This window comes from Alligator sinensis, unplaced genomic scaffold (assembly GCF_000455745.1).
Source record: "Alligator sinensis unplaced genomic scaffold, ASM45574v1 scaffold264_1, whole genome shotgun sequence".
Taxonomy (NCBI): Eukaryota; Metazoa; Chordata; order Crocodylia; family Alligatoridae; genus Alligator; species Alligator sinensis.
In genome coordinates this window covers 5,845,548-5,861,879 of record NW_005841831.1, presented here as the reverse complement: position 1 = coordinate 5,861,879, position 16,332 = coordinate 5,845,548, and the positions used below count along the sequence as shown (strand labels likewise).

Below are 16,332 nucleotides of genomic sequence, written 5' to 3'. Positions count from 1 at the left end.
AACTGTGTACGTAGTTTCAGGTTTGGTCTGTACTGTGGTTGTCTTGGGCTAGTGCTCTGAGCTGCTCACTTACAGGCTCAAAATGTGTTTTAATATGGTAGGGTGTTTTTTTATTGAAAGAGACTGTGTATGGGAGTGGTTAGATAACCACTTCTGTGTAAGCTGGGTGAGTGGTGTTGATGGAATGAAGCCCAGGAGAAAAATCTGACCCAGGATGTCTAGGTGAAGCCTATGTTAAAAGGCTGTATTGTGGATGGCAGGGCGTCAGGGCCTTGGCTCACTGAGCTTGCTTTGCTTTCTTCTGCAGTGCCTGCTTCAACACTGGGCTTGGAGGACACTTTCTAGCTTCAGTTGCCCAAAGAAGTGCTGAAGCAGGTAGTGCTTGTGCCATAGGAAGGAAATGGCACATGTTGGAACTCCTGGCTCTCACTGGATCCTTGTTCTTTTCCTTGTAGTCATATACTCCACCCACTAATGAATTCAAGATCAGCATGAAACTAGAAGCCCAGGACCCTAGGAATACCACCTCCACCTGCATTGCTACTGTGGTGGGTCTGACAGGTGCACGCCTCCGCTTGCGTCTTGATGGCAGTGATAACAAGAATGACTTCTGGCGCCTGGTGGATTCTGCTGAAATTCAGCCCATAGGGAACTGTGAGAAGAATGGAGGGATGCTGCAACCCCCATTGGGTGAGTCTAAATTCTCACTTACCCAGTAGAAACCAGCTACCATGCCATGTCACAAAACCTAGTATCCTTTGCTTTCCCAGCAGAGTATGGACTCTGCTTCCCTAATAGGGCAATCTGCACTGCAGAGTTAACTTGGATTCTCAACTAGATATAACCTTTAACTTGGCTTTGATCCACATACACATGCTCCTTTTGTCTAAGTGCAGTATGCACATTCAGGCAAACTGGCCCAGCCTGAATGCCCTTTATGGTGAGAATAGAGGCTTACCTGATTTTGTGTAGACACAGACTAAATCATTAAAATGTTACTAGTCCTTCAGTGTTTTTCACAAATCCTTCCTTTGTGTCCTGAAGGACAGGAATGTTTTTCAGCAATTCACTGAGGAAAGAACATAGAGAAGCTCACTTTACTGTGGCACAAAGAGTCATAAGATAGGTCCCCAGAAGTCCTGGTGACATGCAGATGGGTGAAGCACCATTTTGAACACAGTAATTAGGGTAGAGCTTTTGGCCATGCACCCGTGATCTAGGATAATCTAGGTATTTAGATTCAATGGTTGTCCAAATTAACTTTGCAGTGAAGACATACCCACAATCCCAGAGCCTGCAGGACAACGTAAGGACCACACTGTTCTAGAACCGGTCTGAGCATCAGCCACTGCTTTTGGCTTAGAGCATCACTCCCACCAGCCATCATTTATTTGCCAGGCCCTCTCAAACACAGTACACTTTTCTTATCCTATAAGACAGTCTCTCTCATATCCATTACGTCAGAAGACTGGAAATGATACATAGAGTGGATTCCTAGGATCTTTAAATTGTAATGCAGACCATAAACAAGGAGAATTGGTAACATTGAGGTGTTTAGCTTAGTCATTACTACTTCTGGCAATCATTGGTAAATTTAGTTAAGCCAAAATAAATTATTTTCCTTTGTTACCCAGTTATATTTGTGGCCACCCACTATCAGTCAACAGGAAGACTTGGTTAACAAGTGTAGGCATTAGTAGAGAACCAGTTAGATGAGTTTTATATAGCTCACTTGTCTTCATTAGAGCTTCATTTTGCCCAGTTTGGGCAAGAGGCCATTTAACAGAGGAAAAAAACATGAAAAGGCTCTTGTTGATTTAAAGCCTTATCTTGAACGAGCATGACATTCACGACATTTCATCTCTGATTTATTAAAACTCTGTTTAGCTTTAGCTATCTTTAGATATTAAAATTCCCCCATTTTTTAATCTCCCAGGTAAACACTATTTTTCTTTTTACCACTGATCAAATGGGGTCCTGGTGAGCTGAACTGATGCATATTCAATCCAGATTAAACAGCTATCTGAACCTCATGCTTTCATTCAGGTGACAGTTCTCTTGGAGTTTTGGAGGTGTCTTTATTAAGCACCCATCCCAGTTTGTATATTCTGGTAGGGACCAGGCTGAGTTGTAACAGCAGAAGAAAGACTTGCACATGAGACCTTTGAAGGGGATACAATTTATCTCTAAGGATACAGTCAGACATAGCGCTTGAATTGTTCTAAGAATGTCGCTGGAGCTGGTTTACCATTGCCGTGGGTCAGAGGTGTCTGCACAGACGATGCAAAGGGTTCTAACTAGAACAGTCACCTTTTAGGCATTGTGGTACCATTGATCTGCTACCAGGGGGTGGAAGGGAGTACATGGTTCACTTACAGTTTTCTGCTCCCCCTCTCACTGACATTGAGTTCAGTAAAGATGCATTCCTGTGCTTTACTGAGATCTGTGTGGTGGAGCCTTGACTGGGAGGGGGGGAAGGGAGGGAGGGCGGGCCTGCCTAGACCTCTGCATCTGGGTTCCTGTGGGGCTGGATATTTCAGAGCTGTCTGTTTTGTGGCTTTTAAAGAGAACTTTTCCTCCCAGCTGCTCATCAATTTACTTCAATTCCTAGAAAGTGACCAGGATTTGGTGAATGTCAGGCAGATTTGATGGTGGAGAGGTAGCCAAGCAAGGTGGGGAGGGGCTGCCTGGACCCCTGCTTCTGTGTCCCTGGAGCTGGTCAGTTTTCTTTTATTGGTGGCAGTGGAGTCTTTTGGCAGTCCCTTGGAGTCTCGAGCCCCCAGGCACACAGAAGCATGGGTCCAGGTAGACCCCTGCCTGGCCATCTTCCAGCCCAGATAAGCCTGGCATGCATGGAACCCTGGTCAGTTGGCACTGCAGAAGGAAATTGAATAGCTCTTTAAAAGTCATGGAGAACTGCTTCCAAGGCTCCCAGCTAAGGACACTGCATATAGGCCATAGAAGTTGAGGCAGTAGAGTTCTGGCTGCATACCAGAGTAGCCAATTGCTTGTGACTGTTGGAGTGAGAGTGGTGCAGGTGGGAAGCCTGCAGGACCAACCAGACAGTAGTCACTGAAAGCTTGGTGACTGCACATAACATTGAACCAGTTCACAGACAGCCCGTTCAAAATAATACTTGTTTATCCAGGTATACTTTTGAAATGGTTCAGGAAGTTTAAACTGTTCAAAACTGGTTTTCACATCTCAGTGCTTGCAGTTTAAACCACAATTAAACCAGTCTAAGAGTTATGTTTGTCTGCACTTCAAGCATCCTTTGGGAGGTGTCAAGTGGATGTCCAGCCTGGAGTGTCAATAAATGTGACATGGGAATAGATTCAATGAAAAGTAAGCTTGTCTGGGAAGGTGAAAGCTGCATGCCGTCATATGGGATGCTGACACACTTTATTTTTTTAGTGCTACAAAGATCTTGTTTCTTATTTATCACAGGTTTCCCATTTTTTTAGTGTGACAGAAAGCCTGACTGTGTGGCTACAGGCTTTTTGCCATGTTAAAACAGCAGATAAAGTGCAACAAATTTAATGCATGTCAGAGCCCATGAGTTATTTAAATTCATATTGCTGATAGTGGGAAGCACCATGACTGAGGGTTTCTAGGGCTATGTTGATTACATCTGCTGAGCATTTGGCCCTGTGAGTCTGTACCCAATTTACTACAGAAGACTGATGTGAGAAATCTCTCTCCTCCCTTGGTAACAGCCGCCATCTCCCATTCTTCTCAGCTGTAAAGATTAAAAAAAAAAAAAAATACCCAACCAAGGAAACAAAAAAACACCTAGGGAGTGTGACCTTCTGCCTGCGTCTGATGAACCCAGAATGAGCCGACTTCAGAGATCCTAGTATGTAAGAAATAAGATTGTTTTGGCTGTTAAAAGCCAGTCTTGAGCTTTGTATCCAGGTTGAAGCTGTATTGGTCTAGAGAAAAAAGCAAGGGCTCATGGACAGAGGTGATACCTTTTATTAGACTAACAAGATTATTGCAAATAATGTCTTTAATTGCAAGCTTTGGGGCATAAACACCCTTCAGCAGGCATTGGAGAAAAGATTATAAAAGTTTTCCTGGGTCAGAATGAAAGTTCATATTTCATAGGATTTCACAGAGGAATCAATAGATGGAAAACTTGAGCTTTGGTGCATACCGCCTTTATCTAATGTGAGGTTTGCAGCTATACTTTGCCTGATTTGGCTGGACCTCGTGCATCCTATTGCCTTATTTCCAGTTGGCCACAGCTGCTAAGATCTACTTGGTGAGGCTGGCCCTTTAAATACTTTATTCCATTTATTTAAAAACAATTGGGTTCTGGCCTCCATAGATTTTTCTGCCAGAGACAAATTCGACATATCTAACCTACTGTACTTCTTCACTCTTCCTATATTTCCCCCTAGCAGGAGAGAGGAACCTATTACATCTGTTAACATCTGATCACATTTTTTTTTTAATTGGGTATCAAATAGTGTCCATAAAATCTGCTGTTATCAGAAACAGTAGTCAGTTCTGTATGAGACTTTTCCCAGTGGATGCTGATCCATCTCTTGTGTATGAATTTTACCCTTAAAACTCTCAGGGTATAAGCAAACATAACAACCATCTGGCTATCATAATACACTGATACACACTTATGACAAAACTGTTTCCTCTTTGTGATTTTGTAACAATGCAAGTGTAGCAAAACTGCTCCAGCTTTAACCCTCCTTCATTCTTATCTCACCTGTATTGCTACAGGATGTTAAGGGTGTAAGGGTTAGCGTGTAACAGTTGCTCTAATGTCACTGAAATGGTGCATAGGGTTAGCGTGTAACAGTTGCTCTAATGTCATTCAAATGGTGCACCCCCCCCTCCACCCCGCCACACCTTTTTTAAGCAGCTACAAATTGTACCTTTGTGTCCATACCCTTAGATTCCTATTTTAAAAAGTAGTGTGTTTTTTGTTGGCTATCAGAGGGGACAATAACTAATCAAGTTAGAGCTGGAGCTCATCTTCAGTTGTTCCATGGGAGTTAAAACTGTGTGAAAGTGTTTACTGTGACTGATCTGGTTATCCGTGTCACCTTTCCTGGAGGCAAGGCTGGGAACAGGTGCTAGCAACTCGATTCACTCCATTATTTCTTGATGTCTCAGTGCAAGTCAAGTAACTACAAATCTTTGGCTTCCATTCCTTTTCCTTCCTTCTTCCCTCCCTCCTTCCCTTCCTCAGTTTGTTAGATCCTGACATGAGTATGTGGATACATTTCTCACTCAGTATTTTCCATGTATTCTGAAGCTCAGTAGTCAGCTCTTGCTTTTTCATTGTTTGAACAGAAAAGTCCTCCTGCCAGGCTTGTTTTCCTTCCTTGGGTATCCTTTTCCTAAGCCACTTGCCCAGCTAGTTTTGGTGTTTACAGGCTCTTCTTGGGGACATGTGGATAAAATACTAGGCTTGATTCAGCTTGTCGCAGTTGCTCTGATGCTCAGGTCCTGTCATCTCTGGCAAGTTTTGCCCTCAGTATAGCTCTGTGGGTAGCTGTAGGTGTTAATTCAGTACCAGGGTTAACTTCAAGACTATAAATATTGAAAGCTTGTTAAAACTAAGTAACAAGAAAAGGTTCCTTTGGGACTAAGGTTCCATACTTCTGAGCTGTGGGCCTTGCAAAGCAACTAATTTATATTATCTGGACATATTTTATGGTTGTTACCTGAGGTCTGCACCAGTGGCTTCCCACCTTGCTCCAAGTGAGCAACCACCCAAATGGACTAGCGGATGGATACCCCCTTTAAGCCATATTTTGCTATGGTTTCCTCTACCAGTTCATTTTTTTTTCTCCTCTTTCTATCTGGGCTCTTGTCTTTCTGGTGGTAGTATCACAAACCTCTTAAAAAAGCAAGTCTTCCTAGTTCTCTTGTCTTGTCTCCTTTGTCATGGTGTCTGGAGCAAGTGAGGAAGAAAGCTGCTCATCTTAATATTCATAGTTATGTTGCATTTTCTTACTTGCTGTTAGTTTGGGTACAGAGGAACATCCATAAGTAATCCACAGAAACCTACTTTATCCCTACCATCAGTTCTGTAACCTAAGCCACTCTCCAGAAGTCCCAGTCTGGTACTACTGTAGGCACTCCCTTACTAAGGTGCTCAGCAAAGTATCGGTATCATTTACTGTTGCTGTCTTGCTCCTTTCCCAGCACAGTTCCTATCTGTTCCTGTTTCTTCAGCTTATCTGCCTGCTGCTTACATCAAGAAGGCTGCTGGCCATCCAAAAGTTGTTTGAGATGGCCCTCTTGGAGGGAAGGTGGCAGGTAAAACATTATGGACTTAACCCTGCCTTCGTTGATTGATGCCCCCTATGTACCAGTTTGACTGTTGTGTGTAAATACTAATTCCCTGCGAAGTTCTTTGCCAGCAGAGCTGAGGCAGGAGCTTTGATTAGGATATGCTAAATCACAGTCAAATGTGCATGTCTGTTTATTTCTGACTGCCAGCCAGCCTTTTGTAGTAAGAGTCTCACAGTTGGATTTTCCTAGGGAGTCATTCCTAGCTCTCACATGTTCTGATAAAGTGTTGAATCAGATTGCAATAAATTCTGTGTGTAAATTAATCTGAGGAGGGGCCTGGGGTACACTGGAAAACCACAAGTGTTCATCATTTGCACTGTGGTAGTACCTAAGTCTTGAAATGAGTTTGAGATTGGCCATTAGTTATCTTTGGAGTGCCAGCTGAAAAGGCCAGGAAGTTGAAGAGACAAATGGGAAGAGGACATTACATGGTACATAATACATGGTCCCATAGCATGGGACATTACAGAACCCAGTGTCTGAGTAAGGGAAGGCATGCACTAGGGGAACCGACCTTTTTAGCAGGCATGGCACAAATTAACCCCATACCCTCCCCAAGTGCCACTCTGATGGTGTTCCCTGCTTGAGCTGCTGCTCTGTATTCTGATTCCTGGTCCATGCTCCCTGTCTGATCTCCTCTGTTTTCTGCCCCCTGCCCTATCTCCCACTGCGTAGCCTGCCTATCTCTGGTCTGGTGCATGCTACACAGAGGCTATACACATGTGCTGCTGGTTGGCCATCTCTGGTGTAGGACATCCTAGACCTACCCTCCAGAATGTCTGAGATTCCACCTAACTTGGTGGAATTTGCTTGGTGGAATATCTACAAATTTGCTAAGTATGCACTTGATACCATTGTCCAAGTCATTAATGAAGATATTGAACAATACCAGACCCAAGACAGACCCCTGGGAAGCCCCACTTGATGCCTCCTCCCAACTAAACATTGAGCCAGTGTTGACTATTTTGGAGCACAGTGATCCAACAAGCTATGTATCCACCTTGCAGTCTGTATTGTTCATTGTAAATGGGAATGTTGCGGGGGACAATTTCAGAAGCTTTGCTAAAGTCATGGTACATTACATCCACTGCTCTCCCCCATCCATGGAACCTGTCACCTTTATAGAAAGGAATCAGGTTGGTCAGAAATGCCTTGCCCTTGGTAAATCCATATTGGCTGTTTCTGATTACTTTGTTCTCTAGGTGCTACAAAACAGATTATTTTAGGACCTGTTCCATGATCTTTTGAGGTATTGAGGTCAGACTGACAGGTCTGTAATTCCCCAGAGCCGCCTCCTTCGCTTTCTTAAGAAGGGGCACTATATTTGCCCGTTTCCAGTCATTTGGGACCTTACCTGACCTCTAAGAGTTGTCAAAGAGAATAGCCAGTGGTGCTCCAATTACCTCAGCCAACTCCTTCCATACACTAAGGTACATCCTATCCAGCCCTGCCAACTTCAAAACATCCAGTTTCTGTAAGTAATTCCTAATCCTTTCTTCCACATCTTGAAAGCATCTGCCTTATCTAAGTAATTTCTAACCTGCTGTGCCACTACTCTACACTTTTTGACTTCTTCCCATAGGCTATCCAGCTGCACTTGTCATCTGGTAGCTCTCACTATTTGTGAAAACTGAAGTAAAAAAGGCATTATATATTTCAGTCTTTGCATCATCTATAACTAGATTGTCTTGTGCATTCAAGTGAACTTCGGGTTCTTTGGCCATCCTTTTACTCTACATACTTGTAAAATCACTTTTTATTGCCTTTCATATCCCTTGCCAGTTGCATCTCAAATCATGCTTTGGCGTTCCTAATTTTCAACCTGCACAGCTGTGCAATACTCTTTTACTAGTCCCTAGTACTATGACAAAGTTTTGATTTTGTTTCAGTATATTGAAACGATTTCTGTCAAGCCAGGCTGATCTTCTGTGGCATTTCCTGTTCTTCTGTTGCATCAGGATAGCTTGTTCCTGGACCTTTAAAAGGCCCTCTCTTAAAGTACAGCCACCTCTCCTACACTCCTTTTACCTTCAGACTTGCCTCCTAGGAGATCCTGCCAGTCAGTTCCCTGAGTTTGTTGAAGTCTGCTTTTCTGAAGTCTAGTTGGGCCTCTCTACCATCTGTATCAAAAAGTTATCCCCAAGATGCAGCACAAATTTGCTGGACTGCTTGTGCACTCTTGTGTTTCCCTCCCAGAAGATGCCCTGATAATTAAAATTACCCATCCAGGTCCTGCTATTTGGAAGCTTATGTCAGTTGTTTAAAGACGGCTTTATCCTACTCCTCCTCCTGGTTTGGGAGGCTTATAGCAGATTTTCACTATGATTTTCACCTCTTTCACCAGGAGAATACCCTGCTGCTCTCCCCTCTAACCTTTATCCAGAGGCTTTGAACAGGTCTACCTTCTGCTTCATACTGCACCTCAGATGGCATGTACATCTCCCTTATATGTAGGGCAGCACCACCTTTTTCCCTTGCCTATTCATCTTGAACAAGTTATACCCATCTAGGACTCTGCTCCAGTCATATGAGCTATCCTGTCCCATCTCCGTAATTTCAATTGCAATATAATTCCTTGCTTGTACTAGGACCTCTTATTCTTCATGTTTGTTCCTTATGCTTCTCCCACTAGCACATAAGCATTTCAGGTGTCTAACTGATTAATTGTCTTTTCTTCTCCCTGAGAACATTGCTAAGGTTCTGCTATTACCACCCCTTACTAATATTTTCCCAGGTCTCCTCACTCATTACTTACCCCTGGGCTTTTTTTCCCCCGATAAACCTAATTTAAATCCTCCTCCACATGTTGATCTCCAGGATGTGCCTGCTTCTAGCCAGGCCTTTGCCCTTGATTGGAAGGATCAATGAGAGCAGCACCTGGGCCCCTGCACCTTCACACTTGGACCCAGAGCCATGTGGTCACTTTTGATCTGCTGAAGGTTGCCCCTGGTGTAGTATCTTCAGTGCCTGCATGGATGACCAGCATGGGATAATAGTCAGAGGGCCAGTTGAGTCTTGGTAACCTTTCCATGACATCTTGGATGTGGACTCCTGGCAGGCAGAAGACTTTCCAAGCCAGCAGGTCTGGCTGGCAGCTGGATACCTCTGTGCCCTGCAGGAGGGAGTTCCCAAACACTACCACTCACCGCTTCCTTTGGCACCCATCAATTCTCCTAGGGGTGAATGGCTTGGCTTCTCCTGCCACTGAAGTACACTTTTTTTTCATCTGATGCCAGGGATTCGTACCTGTTTTCCAGCTAGACAGCCACAGATTCAGAAGAGAAATGCAGTCTGTTACCAGAGGTGACAAGCTGCCAGCTTCCACCTTCCTGAGTATTTCTCGTCTTGTCTTCCAATGCTTTCTCTGGCTGTTCCTCTTCCATGATGTGGGAGGTCTCTTTGTGCGTTCAGTCAGTGAAAGTTTACTGCTCCCAGATGCTTCCTAAATCCATCTGCTCTTGCAGCTCCCTTACTTGATTCCTGTGAGAAACCACCATGAGGCACCTCTTACATCAGGGGCGAGCAATTATTTTGGGCAGAGGGCTGCTTACTGAGTTTTGGCAAGCCATTAAGGGCCGCATGACAGGCAGCCAGGGGCAGATAAATATTAATTTTCTAAATTTTTTAGGCAGCCGGACAGAATGGCTTGGCGGGCCGCATTTTGCCCACTCCTGTCTTACATCACAAGCACTCCTCCACCTGGCTGTCCTTGGCAGGAGCATGCAGGCTGCAGTCTCTGCAAAGCCAGACCAGAACCTGGGTGGAAACCTTGGTGGTCATTGGTCATGCTTGGACAGAGCCTCTACAGATACAGGCAGAGGATGAAATGGTTGTGGCAGAAACTTTGACGTTGCAACATCTGCCATCCATCCTGTTGATTCTCCTGCTAGCTCCTTCTTTCTCTTTCACTTGTACTCCTGAAAAATTCCCTCTTCTTTCTTTAGCTGCTTCCACTCAGCAAGCTTGTAAGTAAGAAAGTGTCCAGGCAAACTCACCAGTGAGCTCCCTACTCAAACTCCTGTTTCCTTGCCCGTTCACTAGTCCTGGTGTTGGTGGCTGCTGCATATTGCTGGGTTCTTTTTGGCCTAGCCTTTCTGCCCTACGTCCTTGTTCACACTGCAGTTAGCTGAGCCCTGGCTTAGTTGAGAGCCTCTGCTTAGTCCTGCAGTCAACCCTGCAAAATGTCTCCCAAACTGAAGCTACACCACAAAACACAAAACAGGCAGACCTTCCCACTCAGACCCTCTCACCAGGCAGCCACAGCTTCCTGCTCCCTTCCCAAGCAGGACTCCCATTCAGATTCCCCAGTTTGCTGGGCTGTTCACTGGTCCTGGTGTCACTGGCTCCTGTGTCCATCAAGGGTCAAGAACATTATGTGCAGTGCTGCCTGTTCCAAAGGGACCTGCAGCCTTTAATGGTTTCCACCTGTGCTTCCTGTTCTACAGGCTTTCGGCTGAATGCCTCCTCTTGGCCCATGTTCCTCCTGAAGACTCTGAATGGGGCGGAGATGGCTCCAGTCCGGATTTTTCACAAGGTATCATATTGTGTGTGGAGGGCCATCCTTGCAGTTTGTGGTGTTCTTGCTACAGGGCAGTGAAGTCAGCTCTGTTCTCTAAGCTTAGGAACTTAGTCTACAAAAAGATGTTGCATGTGTCCAGGGTAAATCATTTTGTCCCAGGACAGTGCATTCATTCAGACATTCATGTCTGTTGTCCTGGGGTAATCCTAAAAAGGTTCACAGGATAAAAAGTATTAATGTTTTTTCATGGGTTATTCAAAATGCACCTGAATTGTTATCCCAGGATTGTAATCATTGAATCAATGGCAGAAAGTCAGCAGTGCATTCAGCTACTCCCTAAATCCTGATTAGAAGGACAGTGTGTGTACATGCCAATCTTGGGATATTTCTGTTTCTGGACACAATTTCTATTTCTAGAGAAACACAAGCACAACTTGTCCAGAGACAAATGTCTTATAGTCTTGAGCAAGGAAAAAGTTGGCATCTAGCCTTGTTACAGTGCTGTTATACTAGGGCAGAGCAGTCCACTTTGCTGCCTTGTTATTGCAGGTAGGATGGGGATGCAGACTGTGACCTGCAGAGGTAGAGTTCTCAAAGTATGAGAAACTTGCTACTCTTTCACTCAGGCTGCGGGTGCCATTTGAAGTTAGGATAGGCAATATAAGCTATTTCTCTTTGCTAGTAGGATTCTATAAACTGTTGTAATGCAGTAGAAAAAGGGAAGAGTGCATATCACTTCAAGTGCTCCCTGTCACAACCCTGGCAACATATCTTAGCTTGTATCCTCAGCTGAGAATTGCACCATTTAGTACAGTAGTGGTTGAAGCAGCATTTTCTGATTGGAAAGGACCTGGAGAAATCATCCCTGGATATGTTGAATGGTACCACTTGATTTCAGCTTCATTAGATTATTAGATAAATTACTGCTTTGTCAGGGGTATACCTCAATGGTTTGGGGAACTGAGTTCAGAGAGATGCTTTGCCCCATGCCCTCCTCTGGGTGGTTGTTCCTTTGAAGGGTACACATCTTCCAGTCAGGCAATTTGGAATGAGGTTTTTTTGCTTCATTATCCCATTTCCTTTCCTTGTGCTTCTCTTCTGCTACAGCATTCACTGGAGAGTGAAGCTGAAGATTTGGTGAGGCAGCCTGCCCCATTCAGCCTCTCATCTGAAACTTTTCCCTCCAAGTCGTGGTATATCTGAGCTTTTAATACAGTTAGTATGGAGCTGGGTTGTTACCCTGGGTAGGAGATGGAAAGCCTCCCTTTCCACTGGCCTGCCACTGGAGTTGTTTGAGCAGCATAAAAAGCCACAGGCCGGATTGAAGAGATGCTTTTTAACTTGAGTATTTCCCCTGTCCACAAGTTACTACAACCTTGGGATGTAGTACTCCTGACTAGGCAACCTGCCTCACTAAGTAGTGAAGAGTCATATCCTTTCTGGCTCACACCCACTGAGTTCAGTCTCAATAATTCTTCCCTTTAAGACTGCCTAGGGAGGATGGACTGGTTGGAGATAACGGAGTATGAGCACTGCATGTGTATCACAGACCTCTGTTCCTTGGAGCTCCGGCTCTTTTTCCCATAGCACACTATTCCCGGAAGAAACTGTCTCAGGGTAGCCATATTGAGTTATAGTACTGGTTGTATTTGGTCCAGCATCCTACATATAAAAGGGATATAGGGAGGAGCAGGAGCCAGTGATCTTTACTTCCACTGGAATCTGGAGTCCCAAGGACAGTAGATACAAAATGTCAGTATGTAGAAGCCTTACCTGTGCTCATAAGTGGCACATACTTAAACCTGGGGTTAGATCCAGCCTTTAGCACAAGAAAAAAGCACCACTTCCACTCATTTACATGGGCCTATCTCAACTGCATCTAGGACCAGCTGTTTTGATGATACGGGGGGGGATAATCCAAATAGTGACATGAGCTGCATCCTTTTTGATCGCATTTTTTTGAACCCTCTCTTGTAGGAACCACCATCTCCGTCACAGAACTTCTTCAAGATGGGCATGAAGTTAGAGGCAGTGGACAGAAAGAACCCTCACTTCATCTGTCCAGCCACCATTGGGGAGGTGAGAGGTTCTGAGGTCCTCATAACGTTTGATGGCTGGAGAGGTGCTTTTGATTACTGGTGCCGCTATGACTCCCGGGACATCTTTCCTGTAGGCTGGTGCTCACTGACAGGAGACAACCTACAGCCTCCTGGAACTAAAGGTGAGAGTCACATCATAGTCCAGACCTGTTCTTTTTCTGTCCAAACTGAGCAAGAAGCAACAAAACAGGTGGGAATTGACATCTTGGACTGCCAGATTCTGTTCTTGCTCTGGTATGGATTCTGTGTGTGCCTGGAATTATCATTGCCCCTCCCTATTCCTCAGATTCCCCATCCTGCAGTGGGAGATAGTGATAATTGCTTCTCATAGTTTGCTCAGAAATACTTGATGAAAAAGGTCCGAATATCATTTTCTCCTTTAGGTAGGAGATTATTAGTAGTATAAATATTTAAGATTTTATTGCCAGTAAAAATAGCACGAGGGAAGAGACCCTGAATTCATGTGTGTTTGTAGGTAACAGCTATTTCTGGAATGGGGGTAGAGTGAGGGGAGGGGGAAATGATATGGCTAGGCTGAATAAGATTACTCATCTCTTCCCTTTCCACATGTTTCTTCAGCACCTGCTGTGCATCTCCAAACAGCACAGGTTCCTATCCAAATCAAAGAGGCTGGGACTGTTGGGAATATATAAGAGGGATTAAAGCGACAAGGGTCAGGAAACAGGATTTTCTTTTATTTAAAGGACTTTGCTTCCTGGAAAAGACCATTCTTATTCAGGGCCTCGACACATAACACATTTCCACTGAGTAATTTACATCTTTTTTTAATCCTAATGTCAGTTATGCTAGGATCTGAAGTAGGCAACCAACCAGATTCCCTAGGTAGAGGAACATAGTATTATAGGTAGGGGTCTACACAACTCGAGGCAGTGGCCAGCCGATTTCATGGGCAGATTGTGGTGCCAGCCGCCACTTTCATGGTCTTATCATGGTGGGGCCCCCATGCTTCTGATTAGCTAAGGGGCTCTGGTGGCCCAGCCCTCTCCCCACCACTGATTGATGGAGAGGGCTGTCCATCAGATGATCCCACCCATAGTGGGTTGAACTATCAGTGTTGTCTGCATCATGTTTCAGAAAGGTCGTTTACACTAATGTGAATGTGTCATTTGTCTAGAGCCTCAGGTGAGGGGTTGCATCTGCTTCTCCTGTACAACTGGCTTGCTACAGGTTTGGCTTCTGTGAACCTCCACCTCTTAGAGGGTTTCCTAGTGCTTAGAAGCTACATGTTGGCTGTTGAGGGTCTGTCATGCCTGTATGCTGCCCTATAACTGATACCGTCCTAAAGAATTCTGTGTGTAGGGGCTAAGATTTATTTAGGAAAGGCCTCTTTCTGACCAAACGCTTCGGAACTACTTGTGCTTCTGGAGGTTGCTGTGCTGCAGAACCAATAGGCTGCTCCTCTAGTTTCCTTCTTCCTATCTGTGACCTAAAAAATTAAGATACTCCTTTGAATGAAGCCTGTCTTATTCAGAGGCTTCAGACTTAGATGTTCCTCCCAGATATCAGTAATCTGAAATTGTTTGCTTTACCATGGAATGAGCCCATGTATGAGCTCCCCTTAGATTTGGAAGACCCATCTGGCTGATGGAAACTGAAAAAGTTCATTTTGAATCTCTGCTTTCAGTGTAGGTGACCTCAATGTCCCTAGCATCCTCCTCTCTTCCTGCTGTTTGTTTGTGTTTTGCATGCTGTCTACCCCTAAGCTTTCAGAGAGGCTTTTACTTCACAGCCAGTGCTTCAACTCCGTAGCAGGAGGTGCCCTGCATTTCCCAGACTTTTTGAGATCTGAGCTTGTCTGGCTTCACAGCATTTCACTAGTACAGCACAAATGGCTAAAATCCTTCTAGATGTTGGCTGGAGACCTTTTGGTTCCTTATTGGTTCCTTTTATTTAGGCTAGCAGAGCTTTGAGAAGGGCAGAAGATTTCAGGTGCAGTGGGAGCTGGTTCTGTAGCAGGAAAGGGGACTTCTTCTCTGAGCTGTAATTGTTAGCCTGGGGACAAGATCTCTCCCTTCAGACTTCTCTGTGCTGTGAACTGAGGGAGAGAGTGGGCCTGCAAATCAGAGAAGCATCCAAAAATAACACCTGCTCTAAGAAAACTGTCAGTTTTGAACAGGCCCAGGACAGATGCTGATTGGTAGGTATCAGTGACAGGCTTTTCTTCTTACATTTGCCTCAGTAGGACCTAGCATTGGAAAGTAGTAACAAAATGTTCCCACAGCCCCAGGATGGTGTGCTTCTGGATGTGAGATGTACATAGCACTGGCCTAGGTGGGGCCATTTGGCAGTAGTCAATCCCAAATTGCCCATGGAGGGGAGCTTGTAGGGCAATTCTGGTGGATGTGGTATTTCTGTAGAGAGGCTACAGTCGCATTCAACCCCTCCCTTGAGTAAAGTTTCTGCTGTTTTTAACCTAGTTTTCCAGCATGAGGGAGAGGAAACTGAGGCACACTGAGGTAATATGATCTCTCCCAAGTAGACTGGCTCAGGATTCTCTTTTGAGTATTTTGCTTACCTCTTTGCAGCAATATTTTCCTTACCTAGGAAAGAAGGAAGAGTCCTTGTCATGAGTTTTCCTTTCCTTTGGCTTTACCCCAGTAAGGGGAAGTCCCTAAGAACCCTTTCCTTCTAACATTCAATCTTTTACCCCATCCCTTCACTGGCGACATGTAGGGAATGCACATGGGTGGCATCTGTGGGTGGTTGCCGACTTCTAGTCTGTACTTGCCACCACATCCAGCCGCATCGGCAGTGTCTGCTGGAGATCCCCAGTTACTGCCACCATGCTCCTGCTGCTGCCAGCTCCTCCGTGCCCCACCAGCCGCCAGGGGCACACGCTGTTCATGCATCCTTTCATTACTAAACCGGAGCTTCGGAAAGGAAGGGATGAATCTGTGCATCACTGTTCAATAGGGCTATGTGAAGCTTCTGCCACCAATTCGATTCAGAGGAGATTTGGCCTGATTTGGTGGCTGAATCACCGAATCCGAATCAAATCAGGAAACCCATTAATAGGTTCAAATCGAATCTGAAGCCTCTGAATTGGTTCAGAGAGATTCGGTGATTCGGGTCAGCTGAGGAGAGGCAGGCACAGCCAGGCAGCTGCAGGTTCTCCCACGGCTCCTCCAGCTGTGCCTGCCTCTCCCCAGGTTGGGGGGGAGGCGTGGGAGAAGCCCTCATGGCTGCCCTGTCCAGACTCATCCCCAACCTGGCCCAGCTGGCACTTTGAAGAAGAAAAAAAAGCCCCGCTGTGGGGGCTCTGGGGCCTCCTGGTAGAGCCCCCTCGCGCAGCCCCCGCACCCTGATCACCTCACCCTACTCCCTCTGCCTGACCCCAGCAGTCTTGGAATCAAAAGAAAAAACAAAACA

The 16,332-nt window shown here is 45.2% G+C and overlaps 1 protein-coding gene across 7 annotated transcripts in view; it reads left to right on the top strand.

Annotated features, from left to right (window-relative positions):
- The window catches only part of SCMH1 (Scm polycomb group protein homolog 1), a 123,997-nt gene that overhangs the window by 28,992 nt on the left and 78,673 nt on the right, over positions 1–16,332 (top strand). For 5 of the 7 annotated variants that reach the window (XM_025212901.1, XM_025212986.1, XM_025212951.1 and 2 more), the window contains 3 exons: positions 456–690; positions 10,770–10,858; positions 12,821–13,064. In XM_025212901.1, the coding sequence (XP_025068686.1) occupies positions 456–690; positions 10,770–10,858; positions 12,821–13,064 (568 nt within the window). Of the gene's footprint in view, positions 1–455; positions 691–10,769; positions 10,859–11,954; positions 12,037–12,820; positions 13,065–16,332 lie in introns of those variants that run through there. The other 2 variants (XM_025213139.1, XM_025213188.1) reach the window with 2 other exon arrangements.